General features: G+C 60.6%; 1 protein-coding gene across 3 annotated transcripts in view; it reads left to right on the plus strand.

Annotated features, from left to right (window-relative positions):
• The window catches only part of PTPRF (protein tyrosine phosphatase receptor type F), a 71,652-nt gene extending 52,925 nt beyond the window's left edge, over nucleotides 1–18,727 (plus strand). For all 3 annotated transcript variants that reach the window (XM_007468245.1, XM_007468244.1, XM_007468243.1), the window contains 20 exons: nucleotides 1,463–1,580; nucleotides 1,665–2,243; nucleotides 2,915–3,012; nucleotides 3,192–3,445; nucleotides 3,537–3,630; nucleotides 4,249–4,464; nucleotides 4,742–4,896; nucleotides 7,475–7,590; nucleotides 11,643–11,740; nucleotides 14,633–14,756; nucleotides 14,920–15,095; nucleotides 15,795–15,914; nucleotides 16,234–16,388; nucleotides 16,467–16,752; nucleotides 16,853–17,031; nucleotides 17,245–17,371; nucleotides 17,548–17,673; nucleotides 17,938–18,092; nucleotides 18,179–18,314; nucleotides 18,659–18,727. In XM_007468245.1, coding sequence (XP_007468307.1) covers nucleotides 1,463–1,580; nucleotides 1,665–2,243; nucleotides 2,915–3,012; nucleotides 3,192–3,445; nucleotides 3,537–3,630; nucleotides 4,249–4,464; nucleotides 4,742–4,896; nucleotides 7,475–7,590; nucleotides 11,643–11,740; nucleotides 14,633–14,756; nucleotides 14,920–15,095; nucleotides 15,795–15,914; nucleotides 16,234–16,388; nucleotides 16,467–16,752; nucleotides 16,853–17,031; nucleotides 17,245–17,371; nucleotides 17,548–17,673; nucleotides 17,938–18,092; nucleotides 18,179–18,314; nucleotides 18,659–18,727 — 3,381 coding nt within the window. The remainder of the gene's footprint in view (nucleotides 1–1,462; nucleotides 1,581–1,664; nucleotides 2,244–2,914; nucleotides 3,013–3,191; nucleotides 3,446–3,536; nucleotides 3,631–4,248; nucleotides 4,465–4,741; nucleotides 4,897–7,474; nucleotides 7,591–11,642; nucleotides 11,741–14,632; nucleotides 14,757–14,919; nucleotides 15,096–15,794; nucleotides 15,915–16,233; nucleotides 16,389–16,466; nucleotides 16,753–16,852; nucleotides 17,032–17,244; nucleotides 17,372–17,547; nucleotides 17,674–17,937; nucleotides 18,093–18,178; nucleotides 18,315–18,658) is intronic.
• Nucleotides 18,728–19,039: the final 312 nt, after the last annotated feature.

The following is a 19,039-nucleotide window of genomic DNA, read 5'->3' on the forward strand; positions in this document are numbered from 1 at the left end:
CGAGCCGCCAAGATCCACAGGGCACCAGCCACGTCCAGAGAAAACTGGCGCTTAGGCACGAGCCCTGAGCTGAGCAGTGATTGGCATTTCCTCTAATCCTTACTTCTCACCTGTCGAGTGGCAATTTCAGGCCTGTGTTCAAGATCGACCAGGGGGCTTCCCTGGTGGCGCAGTGGTTCAGAGTCCACCTGCCGATGCAGGGCACACGGGTTCATGCCCCGGTCTGGGAAGATCCCACATGCCGCGGAGCGGCTAGGCCTGTGAGCCATGGCCACTGAGCCTGCGCCTCCGGAGCCTGTGCTCCGCAACGGGAGAGGCCACAACAGTGAGAGGCCCGCGTACCGCAAAAAAAAAAAAAATCGACCAGGGCCTGGCCCCTGCTCTAGCCAGATGGAGATGGAGTTAAATCCGATCTTGATCGTTAGGCCTTATTGATCCCCGGAGTGAAAAATCACCTGCTCCAGGCCCAGGCTGGGAAGGGAGTCTGGGGGCCGGGTCCCAGCATCGGTGTCTTCCGGAGCCCCAGCCCTGGGAGACCCTCCAGCCAGGGCAGGAGGGGACCTGCGAGAGGTTGGTGGCAGCTGCAGTGGCCCCACCCGAGGCTCAGAGCTGGAGGGACACCAGGGTTGGCGGTGACAGCTCTGTTCCCACTGCGCGGTGGTCCCCTCCCTTTTTCCCACTTTTCCCTCTGTGTGGTGTGGCTTGGCCTCCCGTGGTGTTTCTCGGCATGTCCAGAAATGATGCCTTGGCTGGAGATGGGCGTGTGGGCAAGGCCTGCCAAGGCAGGGGGACGCTGCCCTGGCTGACTTCTCAGGCATCGCTGGGGACAGTGCGCTCCCCAGGGTGGGGTTTCTCTGTCCTCCTCGTCTCTTCTCCCTGGCTCAGGAAGCATTGCAGGGTATAAGGTGCTCACAGAGCCAGTGCCTAGAGGGGAACAGGAGGGGTCCCGACTTGGTCCTTCAGGGTGGCGCCCTGGCCCACCCCTCCACCTCGCTCTGTGGTGTGTGTGCACATGCGTTAGTATCTACAGGTGGCCCTCCGCCTGCTGGTGCAGGAGGAGCCGTAGGCTGCATGCATGTGTGTGCCAAGAGCCACACAAGGTGCTCTGTGCATGCGAGGCTGTGTGCTCTGTGTGTCACATGCGCCCAGACCTCACGAGGTGTCATTCATAGTACAATGGAGTGAAGGAACAGTGTGGCACTTTGTTCTTGTCTGAAAGGAAGGATGAGCAGACTGTCTGCCTTAGGCTTGCTTCTCCCGGAATGGGCTGGGTCCTCCTGGGCACACATCCACCTGCCTGTCCTGCTTTCTTCAGAGTCCAGCAGCTCACAGCCCCCTCTCCGGGGACCTCTGGCCCTGTGTGCCCTGGAGGGCCCCACCAGCTAACGTCCTGAGGTGGCTGGCCTGCTCTGGTCCCTCCTTGCTCTCCTGTGATGGGAATGGGCCCTTCCTCCTGCCTTAGGAAACCACCATCAGCGGCCTGACCCCGGAGACCACCTACTCCATTACTGTTGCCGCCTACACCACCAAGGGGGACGGTGCCCGCAGCAAGCCCAAAATTGTCACGACCACGGGAGCAGGTGAGTGAGGGGTTGGGGACGGAGCTGGGTGGGGGGGGGCCCAAGGAGGGGGGCAGGGCCAGAGCCCAGTGCGTGGTTGTTCAGTCCCAGGCCGGCCCACCATGATGGTCAGCACCACGGCCATGAACACCGCGCTGCTCCAGTGGCACCCACCCAAGGAGCTGCCTGGGGAGCTGCTGGGCTACCGGCTGCAGTACCACCGGGCCGACGAGGCGCGGCCCAACACCATCGATTTTGGCAAGGACGACCAGCACTTTACGGTCACTGGCCTGCACAGAGGGGCCACCTACATCTTCCGGCTTGCTGCCAAGAACCGGGCCGGCCCGGGCGAGGAGTTTGAGAAGGAGATCACGACCCCTGAGGATGCTCCCAGCGGTTTCCCCCAAAACCTGCGCGTGATAGGGCTGACCACATCTACCACGGAACTGACCTGGGACCCCCCGGTGCTGGCGGAGAGGAACGGGCGCATCACCAACTATACCGTGGTGTACCGTGACATCAACAGCCAGCAGGAGCTGCGGAACGTCACAGCCGACACCCACCTGACGCTATCCGGCCTCAAACCAGACACCACTTATGATGTCAAGGTCCGTGCACGCACCAGCAAAGGCGCCGGCCCGCTCAGCCCCAGCATCCAGTCCCGGACCATGCCCATGGAGCAAGGTGTGTGCTGCGGGCACGTGGCTGCGCCTGGGGACCTCTGCTCTCCTTGACCCACTGACCTCTGGCAACTGTGATCCACCAACCTCTGGTGTGTGACACTCCAATCTCTCATGTCCATGACCACTAACCTCTAGTGAAAGGGTGCCACATTCTTGGTGTGTGACCCCTGACCTCTGCTGTCCTTGACCTACTGACCTCTGCTGTGTGACTCTCCAGTCTCTCGTGACCTTGACCCACTGATATCTTTTGACTGCATCACCACTCTTGGGTATGCAACACTAATCTCTTGGGGCCACGACCCCCTGACCTCTAGTGAACACAGCCCACTGTGCTCTGGTGTGCGGCCACGTGCTTCTCCTGACTGAGTCCCACTGACCTGTGGTCACTCTGACCTGTGTCTGTAAGCTCCAGCTTCACCCAAGCACTTCTGGAGATCCTGACCACGGGTCCTGTGGCATCTGCCCCGCTTGGTACTCACTGCGAGGAAGAGCCGGGGCTGGGAGCTGAACTGTGTGCAGTTGAAGCTGGCGGGAGTGGGGGGTGCCTGGTCCTCTGCAGCCTTTCCTAACCCCCTGGGCCCCCGCGCCATGTCTCTTCCTGGCAGGGAAACCTTCAGGCCCATTCACCCCAGCTACGCAGCCAGAGCTGACTCCCTCCTTATATCCCAACAGTGTTTGCCAAGAACTTCCGTGTGGAGGCTGCAATGAAGACATCTGTGCTGCTCAGCTGGGAGGTCCCTGACTCCTACAAGTCAGCTGTACCCTTCAAGGTGGGTGAAGTCAGCTGCACCTGGCACACACACACTCCTGCAGTCCCTCATTGCAGTCCCAGCCTCTGCATGTGTGTTTGTCATGCCGGATCCCGGTTGGGCGTGGGCGCGTGCTCTGCCCCACAGACCCATGATGGGAAGCCTCACTCGAACGTGCTGCCTGCCCCCGTCCCGCACAGATTCTGTACAATGGGCAGAGTGTGGAGGTGGATGGGCACTCTATGCGGAAGCTGATCGCAGACCTGCAGCCGAACACAGAGTACTCGTTCGTGCTGATGAACCGTGGCAGCAGTGCGGGGGGCCTGCAGCACCTCGTGTCCATTCGCACAGCCCCCGACCTCCTGCCGCACAAGCCGCTGCCTGCCTCTGCCTACATAGCCGATGGCCGCTTCACTCTCTCCATGCCCCACGTGCAGGACCCCTCGCTCGTCAGGTGTGCAAACGAGGCCTCAGGGGAGGAAGGCGGGGCTGGCCACGCGATCACAGGCGATGACGGTCCTTATTCCCCTCCTCTGCCCACCCAGGTGGTTCTACATCATGGTGGTGCCCATTGACCGTGTAGGAGGGAGCATGCTGGCACCGCGATGGAGCACGCCTGAGGAGCTGGAACTGGATGAGGTGCCTGGGGACCAGAAAGGGTAGCACTGATGACAGTCCCATTGAGGTGGTTGGCTGTGGCCCCAGGGACCGCCCCCCCCCCCAAACTGGAGTCACTCTCTGATTGGCAGACTGCCCTCATCTCTAGGGAGACAGACGCTGAGCTGGCCCCTGGGCACTTTCAGAGAACTGGAGGGCTTACAGAGACTTCCCCCAAAGGGGTTTGAGGAGGATCCCCTGGGGTGGGAAGTGGCAGAGACATTTCTCAGATGTAGAGAATCCTGGCCTCTGTAAGCTTCGGAGTCCGCAGGGTCTGGAGGCTGCAGAGGGGCTAGAGTGGAGCCCCAGCACGTTTGGAATCTGCCATCCTCTTCTCACAGTGGTGTGCAGCCAGCCCTCTCTGGTTAGGCTGGGGCAGGTTACCCAGAGGGCCCCTTCTTATCGGGTTGGCTAGGAGGAGTGGCATTGCCTTGTCTGGCATTCAGCATGATTCTACGAGGACACTGAGTCAGGCCAGGCTTGAGCCCCTTACGTGGAAGGTGAGCCTAACCTCATCCCAGGAGGCGTATGTCCCAGGCCCCGGGCCCAGGACCATGTGCTTCAGGGCCCCTGCGTGACTCCCGTCCTCTGCTCTGTCAGCTTCTGGAGGCCATCGAGCAGGGCGGTGGGGAGCTGCGGCAGCGGCGGCAGGCAGAGCGGCTGAAGCCATACGTGGCCGCTCAAGTGGACGTGCTCCCTGAGACCTTCACCCTGGGGGACAAGAAGAGCTACCGGGGCTTCTACAACCGGCCGCTGTCTCCAGACCTGAGCTACCAGTGCTTTGTGCTTGCCTCCCTGAAGGAACCCGTGGACCAGGTCTGCCTAAGGCCCAAGGCCTGACCACACCCCCCTCAGGCCAGTCTCAAACACCCCAGAGGCCCCATACCTGCACTGGGGTCTCAAGGCACTAACCCCTAGGACCCAGAACACCAGACCCGACCTAGCCCTAGGGTCCCAGTCAGCTGACTAGGCCCAGGTCAGCCTCTTAGTTCTGGGAGACCAGGCCCAGAGCCCATTCTCCAGGTTGGCGGGGCAGAGGGTGGGAGAGCTCACCCGGGCTCACCACCTGTGCTTTTCCTCCACTGGGCCACAGAAGCGCTATGCCTCCAGCCCCTACTCCGACGAGATCGTGGTCCAGGTGACACCAGCCCAGCAGCAGGAGGAGCCTGAGATGCTGTGGGTGACGGGCCCCGTCCTGGCAGTCATCCTCATCATCCTCATTGTCATCGCCATTCTCCTGTTCAAGAGGTGAGTGCTCCGGTGGACGGCCACTTGGACTCTCAGGTGCTCCCTGGCCAGGTGCATACAGGCCTGGGGCAGCCACACTGGCCTGCGCCCCAGGGTGCACCCCTGGGCTCGGTGGGAAGCCAGGAGAGCAGGAGCAGTGCGTGTGCACGCCCATGGGTGTGGCCCAGGTGTGATGAGCAGCCGCAGCTTCACAGGGGGCTTGTTCACGTGCATCCCCGGGCATGTCTGTGTGTCCGTCTCTGTGTTCTCAGTGGATGTGAGCCTGTCTGTCTCTCAGCTTCAAGACACGGCCTTCTGCTGGTCTCCTCCCTTCAGCAGCCCCTCTGCCACCATCCCTAGATGACTTCCTGCCTGGCTCTCCTGCTCAGGCCTTGAGAGGTCCAGACCCAGCTCCAGGGCCGTGTGCCCGTGGACATTCACTTGGCAGACGTTTATTCAGTGCCTGCTGTGACCATAGCATCTGCAGCTGTCCCAGACTCAGGGTGTCTTGACCCTTCCCATAGCCCTCACCCAGGGTCCCTATCACAGGGGACGGGCCCATCCACCAAGTTACCAACCGGAAACCTGAGTATCACCCTCTCCCCTCCTCCCTCTCCCTCCACCCAGTCTCCCGTGAGTCCTGCCCTGGATATCACTGGACCTGCTCCCCCCTCTCCCCACCATGGGCTCCCCACAAGGTAATGCACGTGCACACGGCATGCCGCAGTCCTCCCTCGGGTAGCTGCGGCCTCCTGATCTCAGAGTCTCCCCTCCTCTCCATCCTCCTCCCAGCCTGAAAGGTGTTTCCAAAGATTTACTTTGTCACCCTCAGCTTAACACTTCTCAGTTTTAACTAAAGAGTTTTATAGCCCAATGTCTGTAGCCTGAGGTCCATCAAATGCCTGGTCGGTCTGGCCCCTGCCGACACCCCGACGTCGTCACTGAACCAGTGCAGTTCCCGGCCAGCCCGGGCTGAGCCCCTCCGCTCTGCAGCTCTCCTTCCCCCTGCCCGGGCAACTGCCATCTCATCCTTCAAGACTCCTTTCCAGGCTCTGGTGCCCACGAGGCTCTGCCGGGCCCCTCCTATTACCCCTTCACCACACTGTCCCCCGCTGTCCAGTAGTGCTTCCACGGGAACGTCGCCGGGCCTGTTTCCAGCACCCAGCGCAAGGCTGTCTGTGAACGCTTGTTGGTCCGTATGTCTGAACGTGTTCACACACGAATTCCTGTCCCCAGTGCCCCATCTCTCCCTGCCCCTGACCCCGACCCTTGACCTGGACCTGGTGCCTCCTTCCTGAAGTTAGCTCCTTCCTCCCAGGGTGAATAGGGACAGTCTCGCCTGGTTCAGGGCCTGGAGACCCATGGGTGGGGAACCTGAGGAGGGTTCCACACACCCATTCATCCTCCCCCCACTGCCTCTGGGTCCTGGTGTCTGCCGGGAGAGGCGACCCCTCCCCGTGAATGCCACGTGGGTGCCATAGATGGGTCCGCAGTGTCCCCCATGTCGTGAGAGGGTCTGAGTGCTTGGCGGAAACAGTGACCGTTCCTTTCTTCTGTCCTTGCCTGTCTTTCGGGACCTAGTAAACAAGAAAGGTAGGAGTCCTTCCTTCTCTCTTCACATGCTTCCCCCTTCACTTCTTATCCCCACGCACACTGCGGGCCTAGCAGGGAGGGGCGCTGCTTGGGCCGGAAGCCTCCTGGCCTGCGGCTGTCTGGTCAGCTTGGCAGGCGATGGGACAGGCTCTGTCAGTCTCTCGACTGGTGCTCTGCACAGGGGATGCCCCTTTTCCGGGCACAGGCGAAGCACAGACCTCCAGCACCTCCCCTGCGGGCACAGACTGAGCTCACCAGAGCCTTCCCCCAGGCTCCCAGGTCTCTGAGGTTACCTGAGCGCCACAGGGGACAGAGTCTGGCCTATGTGCAAAGAGCACTGGCTGCAGGGCAGCGGGGAAGTGTGTGCTGCACACTCATGCACACTCGCGTAAGTTTATTCCCCAAGCACACCTGTGTCCACCGAGCAGAAACGGCCCCTGGATACTTGTCAGCAGCTGGACATTGCAGTCTGTCTCTCATCCTGTCCCTGTAGCCTGGGGAGCCGAGGCCAGCAAGGGAGGACTCTGTCCAGCTAGGGGGACGTCTTCCCCGTCCCTCCCCTGCTGCTCTGCACCTCTACCCTTGTACCCAGAGCCAGATAGCTGAGGCCCAAGCTCTCTGTGATATTTGCATATCTTAGGTGTCGTTTGCATGTTTCCTCCTGGTGGCTCCTGCTGCCTCAGCTGTGGGGCCCTTGCAGACAACAGCCACTGCCCGGCAGTGACCTGCCCTTTACGGGAAGGAGCCACCAGCCTCTGCGGTCCCTTCCTTTCTTGCTGGGCTGGCCCTCTGTCCACCCTCTATTCCCGCTGTCTCCGCACCCTCCACCCTGTGTCCTCTCATGTGAAGCTGCTCTGGCCCTGGCTCCCCTGCACTCAGAGACCCCAGGCTGGGGTGGCAGGAGCAGGGCCGTAGACACAGGGCCTCTGTGGTAGCGGGCTATGCCATGCATCTCTGTTCTCCACCTGGACCTCAGTTCTCATCAACCGCCCTTCCGCCTCTCCAGGAAAAGGACCCACTCCCCATCGTCCAAGGATGAGCAGTCAATTGGGCTGAAGGACTCCTTGCTGGCCCACTCCTCCGACCCCGTGGAGATGCGGCGGCTCAACTACCAGACCCCAGGTAGGGTGGCTCCCCCAGCCTGCCTGCCCACCACACCCAGGCCTGCCGGTCTCCGCCGAGGGACCCTGGCCTCACCCTGGCCCCCATTTCCTGTTCCTTCTGCCCTTCTCCCTGTACCCATCCACTTTGATGAAGTGACCGAGGAACCCCTATATCAAGAGCTGGACAGGCACCCCAGGGCCCGGGAGCCTCTGGGGGTGGGGGGCAGCTAGCTGCTCAGACCCGACCTCGTCTTTGGTCACGCCCTCCAAGTATGGGCCCGGGACCCACACAGAGCCACATCCCAGCCCCGGGGTGGCCAGCCTCTGCACCCGTGCTCTGGCCCCTGCACACAAGAGGTTTGTTAGTGGGAAACGGCCCATCAGACCCTTGTGGCGGGACGGGGCGCCCACATCTGGCCCTTCCTGGTGGCTGGCCCCAGATATTCTGTGCGAGTACAGAGACCCCGCACAGGGCTTGGTGCCTGCCTTTCCTTCCCCGCCACTGTTACGGGGCTCTCTGGCTGCTCCTTCTACCTGAGCTGTCACTCCCTCCCTATGCCCCAGCAGACACAGCTCAGACCTCTTCCCTGTGGGCAGGGTCGTTCCTCGGCTCCCAGATGCTGCTTCCATCATGACACCTCCCACCCTGGGCTGGAACTGCCTCAGTGACAGAGCTCTGTGGAGCCAGGAACTGTCTTCTTCCTCTCCCATCCCTTGGGTTGTGCACACAGTGGATTCTTGTTGAGCACCGGTGAAACAAACACAAGGCAGCTAAATGAATGAGTGAACTACAACACACAGGGTTTGTGTGTACACGAGCTGCTTATTGCTGCATGTTAAATTACCGCAAAACTTCGTGGCTGAAAACAACAACAATTATGTGCTATTGTCACCGTCTTCATGAGTCAGAAATTCAGACGGGAGCGTAGCAGGAGCAGCTTGTCTCTATTCCAGAATGTCTGGGCCCTCGGCCGGAAGACTCAAAAGCTGGGAGCCAGAATCATTTAGATCAGGGGTCAGCAAACTATGGCCCGAGGCCAGATGCAGCCCACCATCTGTTTCTGCAAATAAAGTTTTATTGGAACGCAGCCACACCCATTCATTTATGTATTGTCTGTGGCTGTTTTCATACTACAAAGTAGAGCTAAGTAGGTATGATAGACACCATATGTCCACAAAGACAAAAATATTTGCTAGCTGGCCTTTTATAGAAAAGTTTGCTGACCCCGGAATTCTGGAGACTCATTCATTCTCATGTCTTGTGGTTGACACTGCAGTCAGCTGTGAGCTCACCTGAGGTTTTCGGCTCTCATTCTGTGGCCTGGGCTCCCTGGCAACATGCTGACTGAGTTCCAAGGGCACGTGTCCTGAAAGAGAGAGAGCCAGGCTGACTTAGCAGAGGCTGTTGCAACCAGATGTGATCAGATCTTCAAGGAATCAAAGCTCCAGAATGCTGGGGCCTGGAGGGCCGAGAAGCCCCCTCTGAGAGGGAGGCCAAGCCGTGTGGGCCTTAGGGCAGATAGCGGGTGGGAGGGAACGGAGGGAACTCCCTTCTGTGGCAGCAGCATGTGGGGAGGCAGCTCTCGGGCACTGTGTCCTGTGGCACTGGAGCTGGGGATGTTGAGAGCCCAGAGATGAGTCTGGAGGGCTAGGCTGAGGTCCGGTCACAGAGGGACCTGCATGCCAGGCTAAGGGGTTTGGACTTTGTCTTGAGGGTTCCAGGGAGGCATTAAAGGTTTTCATCAGGGCAGCAACAGGGTCAGAATTGTGCTGTAGAAACACAGCTCTGTTTGCCATGTGGAAGGCAGATTGGAAGGGGAGAACTTGGGGAGGCAGGCTGTTGAGAAGGTGCTGAGGACCTGGACAAGGCGGGTGGCAGTGGGGAGACATGAGCAAGACCTAAGCAGCAGGGCTCAGGCTTGATTCCATGTGGGGTGAGGAAATGGGGGCGGGGGTCCCAGGATGCCTCTGTGGTTGCTGGCTGAGCATTGGGGTGGGAGGGTCCAGGGAGACCTCCGCACCAACATCCTGGCTGGAACCACGGGCGTGGGGTATGCCAAGGAGCACACAGTGGTCAACGCCCGCAAATAGATGGGCTCTCCCAGGAAAAGGGGGCGGGGGAAGAGAGTGGCCGAAGGGCAGCCAAGGAAGGAGATGAAATGTTGAGGAAGGATGGGTGAAGGATAGCCAAGGAGGAGGAGCCAGAGGGAGAGAGAACTCGGGGAGAGGAGTGTCCCAGAGGCCAGGTGGGGAGGGCTGTGCAAGGAGGACCCAGACGGAGGCCTTTGGCTTTGGCAGTTGGGACCTTGGAGAGCGTGTGGTGGGCGGGTCCTGGGGGCAGGAGCATTTCAGTGGGCTGAGGCACAGCGAGTGGGGAATGAGCAAGTGGGTGTGAAGGCCCTGCTGGGGTCTGAATCCTTGTGGCTGCAGCACCAGGGGGAAAGGGCAGGGATCTGAGAGGAGAAGGCGGGGTGGAGCACAGGAAGTCAGAGGTGGTGTTAAAAGGGATGGGAGTCCGGAAGGACAGGAGGCTGTGGCCCCGGGCGGGCCGTGGGAAGGGGGCACAGTGAGGGTCACCCGAGGTGCGGAGATCAGGGAGCAGGACTGCTGGTGGGGAGAGGTGTCTTTGTGCACAGGGGTGGTCTGGGAGGGAACCGGTGACCAGAAGGGGTGGCGGCGATGGCAGCACTGTCCACGGCTGAGGGTTTCCTTCTCGTTTTTTTCGTTCAGCAAATGTTTATTATTTTCTCTCATAATTTAACTCTTCTTCTGAAAATGCTTCAGACGCACAGAAAAGCTGAAAGAGTGATACAGTCCCCATCTGCACATCCTCGTGTGGACTCACCCTTCTGTTTCTCACCACACATGCCTCATCTCTCTCTAAAAGCACACTTCCCTTTTGCCAGTTGGTCTGGAAATAGCCAGGGTCAAAATTGATACCAGAGGGCACGGGGTTGGTTTGGACCTAGACTTCCATCATAGAAAGAGGCCCCTGAGACCGCACAGGCTCTGGGTGGGAGATGCATCTGCTCCTCGGGGGGCAGAAGGGGCTGCGGTGGGACTGCCCCTGCGAGCCCCCAGCCCCGCACTGTGTTCAGCAGCAGTGTAACCGGAGGTTAACAGGTTTCCTTCTCTTGCCCCGCTGTTTTTGTTCTTTTTCTCTGCAGGTTCCAGTGTCCCCAGTTGCCCGAATATCTCAAGTTAGTTTTTTGCGTTCCCGTGTTTGGGGCCCACTCTGGCTTCTGTGTGTTTCCTCTACTTCTCTCACCCATCGCCTCCCTCCTTACTTGAGTTCTTCTCTCCCCTTTCCTCTCTTTTCTCCACCTTCTCACTGACCCGTCTTTTCTTTGTCCATCCCTCTCTCTCCCCACCTTGCCCCCTTCTTCCCGCCCTGTTTTCCCTCCCGCCACCCTGTCTGTCTCTGCCTCTCGCCTCTGGTCTCAGTCCGTCCCCTCTCCCATCTCAGTCCAGTCCGACCCCTTGCCCGTCTCAGTCCGACTCCTCTCCTGTCTCCCTGCCTCCCTTTCCCCACATCTCCCTCCTCCCCTTTGCTTCTCCCTCCGAGTTCTTCCACGTCTCTGCCATGTACATCGTGATCACTCCATCCACATGCTGGGTGCTGGGACAGGGACATCACCCAGCCTCCCATGGTGACTGGCGCCAGTGAGGGCAGGAGCGCTGTCCAGAGGCAGGACCCGCAGGCGGGATGCAGGCTGAAGCAGCCCAGCCCCATCCTGTCCACTGCCTTCCACCTGTGCTTCTGGCCCCGGCCTGGGAGGGGGGAGGCCTCCCATGCCTTTGGAGAACCCGCCACTCAGCACCGTGTCACACGGACATGCTCACTCGTGCTCACACCACACACCCTTCCACCTTAGTCCTCTCCCACCCCCATCCCCAGCCACTGTGTGCCCCGCCATCCCTGTCGCCGCATGTGCCGCCGTCTCCATGCCACCAGTGACGAGTGCTCCATGGTCCACACGTGTCCACATGTGCACATACATGCATTGGGGCTGTCTCCACCACCCCTCTCAGGCCTCACGCTAACTCTGCCTGTGTGTGCCCTGCTTCCAGGTATGCGAGACCACCCGCCCATCCCCATCACCGACCTGGCGGACAACATCGAGCGCCTCAAAGCCAACGACGGCCTCAAGTTCTCCCAGGAATACGAGGTGAGACTTCCCCTCACCCCCGCTTCACACCCCCACCATGTGCCTGGCCCCAGACGGGCTCCTTTCCTGCCTCGGGCTCCAGGCTTCTCCAGAACACACACTGGAGGGGTCTGCAGTGGCCAGCAGGGAACTCAGCTCCTCAGGTCTCAGGTCAGGACACCCAGTCACATGGCCCGATGCTAACAGAGGCAGACAGGTCTCTCTCTCTCTCCCTCTCTCTGTCTCACACACACACACACACACACACACACCAAGGTCAGTGATAACAGCTGGCATTTATGGAGAGCTTCCTGCACGCACGCGTGCACACACACACACACACACAGGTCAGTAATAACAGCTGGCATTTATGGAGAGCTTCCTGCGGGCCAGCTCTAGGCTAGGCACTTTGCATACCATTCTGCACTCCCCACACCCTGTGAAACGGATACTGGTGTTATCCCATCTTACAGATGAGGAAGCTGAGGCTTAGAGAGGGGAAGTGACTTGCCCAAGGTCACACAGCTGATGGGTAGTGGAATGTGTCTGGCAGCCTGTACCCTGCACATGCATGTGCTCACGGGTGTTCTCAGAGTACAGATCACAGAGACGGGGAGCTGGGGGGCCTGAATCTTGCCACTTGGGCTGCGCAAACCCTCCTGCTCAGGGCCCTCCAGGTACTCCCTTCACTCTGGCCTGGACCCTACTTGCTGGGGGCTCAGACTTCAGAGCATTGCTCCTGCCCAGAGTCAGGGCTTCCAGGCGCCCGGCTGGGGAGGCGCTTTGCTAGTGAAAGGGGTGTCAAGGAGGTGATAAGGAGAGCCCCGCCTCCTCTAAGGAGCACGGGCGGAGGTGTTGTTAAGGCATCTTCTGCCTCTGCCCCACTTGGCCCCTCCAACCCCCCGCCCCACCCCCAGCGCAGCCCTGGCACAGGATGACGGGTGGATGGATGGGTGATTGACGGGCTGGCTCCACTCTGCCTGTGAGCCCGCCCCGCTCCAGTCAGATGTCCACCCTCAGCTGGGCTGCTATCGCAGGCACCAGGGCTCCCCTTCAAGGGCTGTGAGCCAGGTTTCCGCGGAAGAAATTGAGCTTGGCCGGGGAACTGATGATCACCTGTGCCGCGAGGGAGGCGTGCGGCTTCTCCCTGCAGAGCACCCACTGGGGGCCTGCTCTGCACAGGCCCGCCATGGGGGGGACGGAGCCGCTAAGGCGGGCTCCCTGCCTCCAGCCCCTTACCTGGCCTGGTCTCCCACCCACACTCATCCAGTCCCACGTCCCACGCCGCCCTTCCTCCCGTGGGGCTCTGCGGCTCACTGTCCAGACTCAGTGTCCCCCGTCCACCTTCTGCTGCTTCTCTGCTCCAGTCTGCGCTTTCCTCACCACAGCCTCCTCCTCCAGGAAGCCTCCTGGAGGCCACCTGGCCTGCCGAGAGCTTTCCTGCAGCCAGGATCCCATAGCTGTGTTACCTTTAACGGTCAGTCAGTCGTTCAGCTGGCATCGTCGGGCACTTGGCCTGTGCTGGGTGTTGGGGGTGTGGAGGCAAGTGCCCACAGGGAGCTCAGCCAGCGGAGAGACGAGTGCAGACAGATGAGAGACACTGAATGTGACTTCATGCCCTGGGGTTAAACATGCAGGTGTGCGGAGAAGGTCGGCAGGCCAACAGCACCAAGGCAAGCAGGCTAGGGGTGGGCTGTGCTGGCGTCTCACGGAAGCAGTGCTCGCTGACCCGTGGAGAGTAACAGGCTGGCGCCAAAACCTGGAGGATATGATGCGCTATGCTGAGAACTTCGGGTGGTATTCATCTGTAAAAGGAGGGTAATAATAGAACCTATTTCATGGGAGGATTAGATGAGGGAATACACGCAGTGTTGAGAACAGTGCCAAGCACACGGTAAGTTTTCGCTGAGCCTCAGCTGTTATTATTATCATCTGAGGCGATGAGGAGCCATGGGAGACATTAAGCAGGGAATTGATCAACAGATCTGCATTTTATAAGGATTTTTCCGGCTGCAGGACGGAGTGGGGCCAAGCGAAGAGGCAGGGAGATGCCAAGTCTGAGCAGAGGTGGCCTGGTTGAGACCCTGGCAGCAGGTTGGAGAGAGCTGAGGGGCTGGGAGTGATGGGATGGGGCACAGAGGAGTTTTGAAGACGACTTGCAGGTTGTGGCCGGGGCTTTGGGGTAAATGAGGGCAGTGCCCTTCACTGAGATGGAGCCCCAGCAGCAGAGCCGGGTTTGCAGGGGGAGCTGATGAGCTCAGCTTGGCAAGGGTTGAGACCGAAGGAGTGTGGGATGTCCAGGTGGGATGTCCAAGGGGCTGCTGGCTATTCAGACTGGGAGCTAAGGGGAGAGTCTGGGCTGTAGCTGGGGTTATGGCGGCTCCAGCATATGGGTGTAAGGTCCTGAGAGCAAGTGAACTCACCCAGGAAGGGCTGGAGAGTGCAAAGAGGGCCCAGGAATGAACTCCGGAGGAGCACTGCGTCCTGCCTATGGGAAGGAACAGCCAGAGAGGGAAGACGACAGCTGGGCAAGGCCATGCAGCATTGGCCAGAGCCCCAGCAGCATTGGGTCGTGCACAGCTGGCCGCCGTTGCTTCTGCACGCATTCACTAGCTGGATTCAGGGCTTGAGGAACTTCCCTAGCCCCCACCCCACCCCTGACCACTCTCCTGGGCGAGGGGGATTTGGTACCTTGGTCGGAGGAGTCTTCGGTCCATCGCCTTGCTGATCGGTGCCATGCCAGCCTCTTCGCTCCGTGGCCAGGGGAGCTGGTGCTCAGCCTTCACCGGCACCATGCCGTCGAGCGGCTGGCTGTGAACCGGATGTGGACACCACCTGGAAGGCTAGGTCTCCCTGGAGGCACTAGGTAGTCAGCTCTTACCCAACTCCACCTGCCTCCTCCATTCCCTGCAGTCAATTGACCCTGGACAGCAGTTCACGTGGGAGAATTCAAATCTGGAGGTGAACAAGCCCAAGAACCGCTACGCCAACGTCATTGCCTACGACCACTCTCGAGTCATCCTTACCTCCATTGATGGTGAGCTGAGGGCAGGGCCCCCTCCCATTCCCTTGATCACCTCCTCGCTGGGTGACATTTCATCCTCTAGGAGAGGCCCACGGGTCCCAGGGTGCACCGAGGAGGTATGGACTGGGTTGGAGGCCCCAGGATAATGCTCTCCCACGTCCCTTCCCGTTCATAGGTGTCCCGGGGAGTGACTACATCAACGCCAACTATATCGATGGCTACCGCAAGCAGAATGCCTACATTGCCACGCAGGGCCCGCTGCCCGAGACCATGGGCGATTTCTGGAGGATGGTGTGGGAGCAGCGTACAGCCACTGTGGTCATGATGACACGGCTGGAGGAAAAGTCCCGGGTAAGGCTGTGCAGAGCCCTGCCCAGGGCGGGGGAGGAGGGTGGCAGTGGATACTCAGCCACCAGGGGACTTCAGACACCTTTTCCCATCCCTGTGGGAGGAAGCTCCTCGAGGGACTTGCCAAGTGCTATTGTTTCCCTGGGGTGTCTTCGTGTCCCAGCTGCTGGACGTTCCTGGGATGTGGCACGTTCCCCATATACTAGTGGATTCCCAGCATGTTAATATGTTGCCCCAGATGCTGTCATTTTCCAAGAATGTTAATATGCTCCCCAGTTGCTGGCATGTTTCTGGGATGTTCACGTGTTCCCCAGATGCTGGAGTGTAGCCGGGGCATTAACACGTCTCTTAAGTTAATTAGTGGAAAGAGCTGCTGTTATCTGCTTATGCACAGCAAAGCTCTGACTGGAACGTAAAATTTACAGAGCTTGAAAATGGTGCATAAACCTTACGGGTAAATTTGGCAGAAAATGTGCCTGTTGAAATCTGGTCATGAATAAACAATTTTCAATTACGTCCCTCGTTCCCGTGGTGAGGGCAGGGGTGGGGGCGTATCGTGAGACCATGATAGGGTTTGGTGAGGGGTGGCCTAATGGATCTAAGAGCTCGGCCGAGGGCTAGACCTCCCACCCTGCTTCTGCCCGCCTGAGCTTTTGGGTACCTCCAAACACCCTTGGACCCTGCCCTGCTGTCCCTCTGCAGGTGAAGTGCGATCAGTACTGGCCACCCCGTGGCACCGAGACCTACAGCCTCATCCAGGTGACCCTGCTGGACACAGTGGAGCTGGCCACCTACACTGTGCGCACCTTTGCGCTCCACAAGGTATGGTCCTGCCCCCGTGCTTGTCCCCCGGCCGGGACCTATGAGGACAATGGTCTGAACATGGTGTGCTGGCGGGGAAGGGGGCGAGTGGGAGCCCGGTGTTGGAGGTCAGGGCTTGGAGGTGTGAGCGCACCATGACAGCCGGTGCCATGGGCGGCATGGATGGAAGCAGCACCCAAGCTCCTTCAGGCTGCCCCGTGTGGCTCCTGAGTCCCGTTGGAAAGCCGGGGTCTGGCCTCAGCATTGGGGCATCCTGCCCTGAGTCTGTAGAGAGTACACACTCCCTGGTCACACCATCTCTCCTCGCTCTTCTCCCCAGAGTGGCTCCAGTGAGAAGCGGGAGCTGCGTCAGTTCCAGTTCATGGCCTGGCCAGACCACGGAGTTCCCGAGTACCCAACCCCCATCCTGGCCTTCCTGCGGCGGGTCAAGGCCTGCAACCCGCTGGACGCCGGGCCCATGGTGGTGCATTGCAGGTGAGGGAGTGCCACGCCACCGGGGGGTGGGGCAAAGGCGGGGTGGGCCCCTGCCCAGGCTGAGTCCGTGTCCTGCAGTGCGGGCGTGGGCCGCACGGGCTGCTTCATCGTCATCGACGCCATGCTGGAGCGGATGAAGCACGAGAAAACGGTGGACATCTACGGCCATGTGACGTGCATGCGGTCGCAGCGCAACTACATGGTGCAGACCGAGGACCAGTACGTGTTCATCCATGAGGCGCTGCTGGAGGCCGCCACGTGTGGACACACGGAGGTGCCTGCTCGCAACCTCTATGCCCACATCCAGAAGCTGGGCCAAGTGCCTCCTGGGGAAAGTGTGACTGCCATGGAGCTGGAGTTCAAGGTGGGCTCAGGGCTGGGCCTGCCTGGCTCCAGGGCCCGGACTGGGACCCGGGGACAGTCCTTCAGGAAGCCAGGCCTGACCAGCCTCTCCCTCTCGCTAGTTGCTGGCCAGCTCCAAGGCCCACACATCCCGCTTCATCAGCGCCAACCTGCCCTGCAACAAGTTCAAGAACCGCCTGGTGAACATCATGCCCTACGAACTGACCCGTGTGTGTCTGCAGCCCATCCGCGGCGTGGAGGGCTCCGACTACATCAATGCCAGCTTCCTGGATGGCTATAGGTCAGCACACTTGTGACTGCCCACCACACCCACGGGTAGCCAGGCCTGCTCCTGGCCGGCTGGGGGCGCAACAGAGTAGGGCCAGCCTGGAAGACCAGGGTGGGCTTCCTGGAGGAGGGGTGATCTGAGCGGGGCCCCAAGGGACTAGGCAGCCATGGGGAGACTCGGGGGACAGCAGCACCTCCGGCATGTCCAGTCTTATGTCCGCCCCAGACAGCAGAAGGCCTACATAGCCACACAGGGGCCTCTGGCGGAGAGCACAGAGGACTTCTGGCGCATGCTGTGGGAGCACAACTCCACCATCATCGTCATGCTGACCAGGCTTCGGGAGATGGGCAGGGTGAGCACGCCAGCCACCCCTTCTCTGTCGTGTGCTTCCTCTCCCGGCCCTGTCAGCACAGCCTCAGACCCCGTTACCACCGCCTGTGGCATGCTGCCCTCGAATCCCCTGAAACCCGGAGCTCCCCTCCCCACGTTTTCCCCACCTGACCATGGGGCCGGGCCCTCTGTCCACAGGAGAAGTGCCACCAGTACTGGCCCGCAGAGCGCTCTGCTCGCTACCAGTACTTTGTCGTTGACCCGATGGCTGAGTACAACATGCCCCAGTATATCCTGCGTGAATTCAAGGTCACAGATGCCAGGGTGAGTGGACAGGGGAGTGTGTATATTTGTATGAAAGCTTGTCTGTAACGCTGCCGGAGCCCCTGTGGTGGGGCTGCCTTTGTGGTGCCCCAGCTCCAGCTGCAGGAATCGAAGGTGAGCTGTGGGCGTGCAAGCCCATTTCCGAGGGTGGCCTCGGTGTAACGACCTCAGGGTGCTTACCTGTGCTACCGCACTGTCCGCCTCCCCTGGGGGGCTGCCGCCTGAAGCTCCAGCCCTGACCCCGGCCTCTGCCACCTCTCCCAGGATGGGCAGTCAAGGACGATCCGGCAGTTCCAGTTCACAGACTGGCCAGAGCAGGGCGTGCCCAAGACGGGCGAGGGCTTCATCGACTTCATCGGGCAGGTGCACAAGACCAAGGAGCAGTTCGGGCAGGATGGGCCCATCACGGTGCACTGCAGGTGGGGCCGACCCCATGGAGGTCTGGGCGTGTGGGGGGTTGGGGGTTCAGGGGCAGGAGCCCTGACCCAGCACTGTCCCTGGGCAGTGCTGGTGTCGGCCGCACCGGGGTGTTCATCACGCTGAGCATCGTCCTGGAGCGGATGCGCTACGAGGGCGTGGTCGACATGTTCCAGACCGTGAAGACCCTGCGCACACAGCGCCCAGCCATGGTGCAGACGGAGGTATGCAGGCCACTGGCCATGCCAAAGCCAGCTCCTCACAGACACATGCTGGGGAAGGCTGAGCTGGACGGGTTCCCCGCTCGGCAGCCGTGCACTGGACGCCAGTGTTGTGCCTGGCTCCCAGCTGGGGTTGCACGTGTCGGTCCTTACAGGGTACACGATCTAGGGGCAGAGTGGGGGCGGCAGGGGCAAGCCTGGGCAGATGTCTGGATCTAGCCCCTGCTGCTGGCCAGCAGAGGCAGAGGCTAAGTCCATGACCCACTGGCTGCAGTGTGAGTGCCCTTGGCTGTGTGTCGGGGTATCCGCCATTGCTGTCTGCGCTGACCGGACCCCTGTCCCGGCAGGACCAGTACCAGCTGTGCTACCGCGCGGCCCTGGAGTACCTCGGCAGCTTTGACCACTATGCAACGTAACCACCGCCCCTCTCTCCTCCGCTGCCCCGACCTGGGGGCTCCGGAGGGGACCCAGCTCCTCTGAGCCATACCGACCATCATCCAGCCCTCCTGCACAGGTGCTGCTGCTGGCAGAGCACAGCCCACCGGGATCACAGCGTTTCAGGAACATTGCCACATCGAACAGAGAGCCCAGAACTGCCCTGGGCGAGGGGGTGGGCCGGCAGGCGTGCACTGAAGCCGCGTCTCTGTCCACCAGGCCCACCCCGGAGCCCCTGGGAGCTCTCTGTTCCACTGCCGCGTTTCTCATGCTTCTTCTCGTGGGGGGGGGGG

This window comes from Lipotes vexillifer, unplaced genomic scaffold (assembly GCF_000442215.2).
Source record: "Lipotes vexillifer unplaced genomic scaffold, Lipotes_vexillifer_v1.1 scaffold661, whole genome shotgun sequence".
NCBI lineage: Eukaryota > Metazoa > Chordata > Mammalia > Artiodactyla > Lipotidae > Lipotes > Lipotes vexillifer.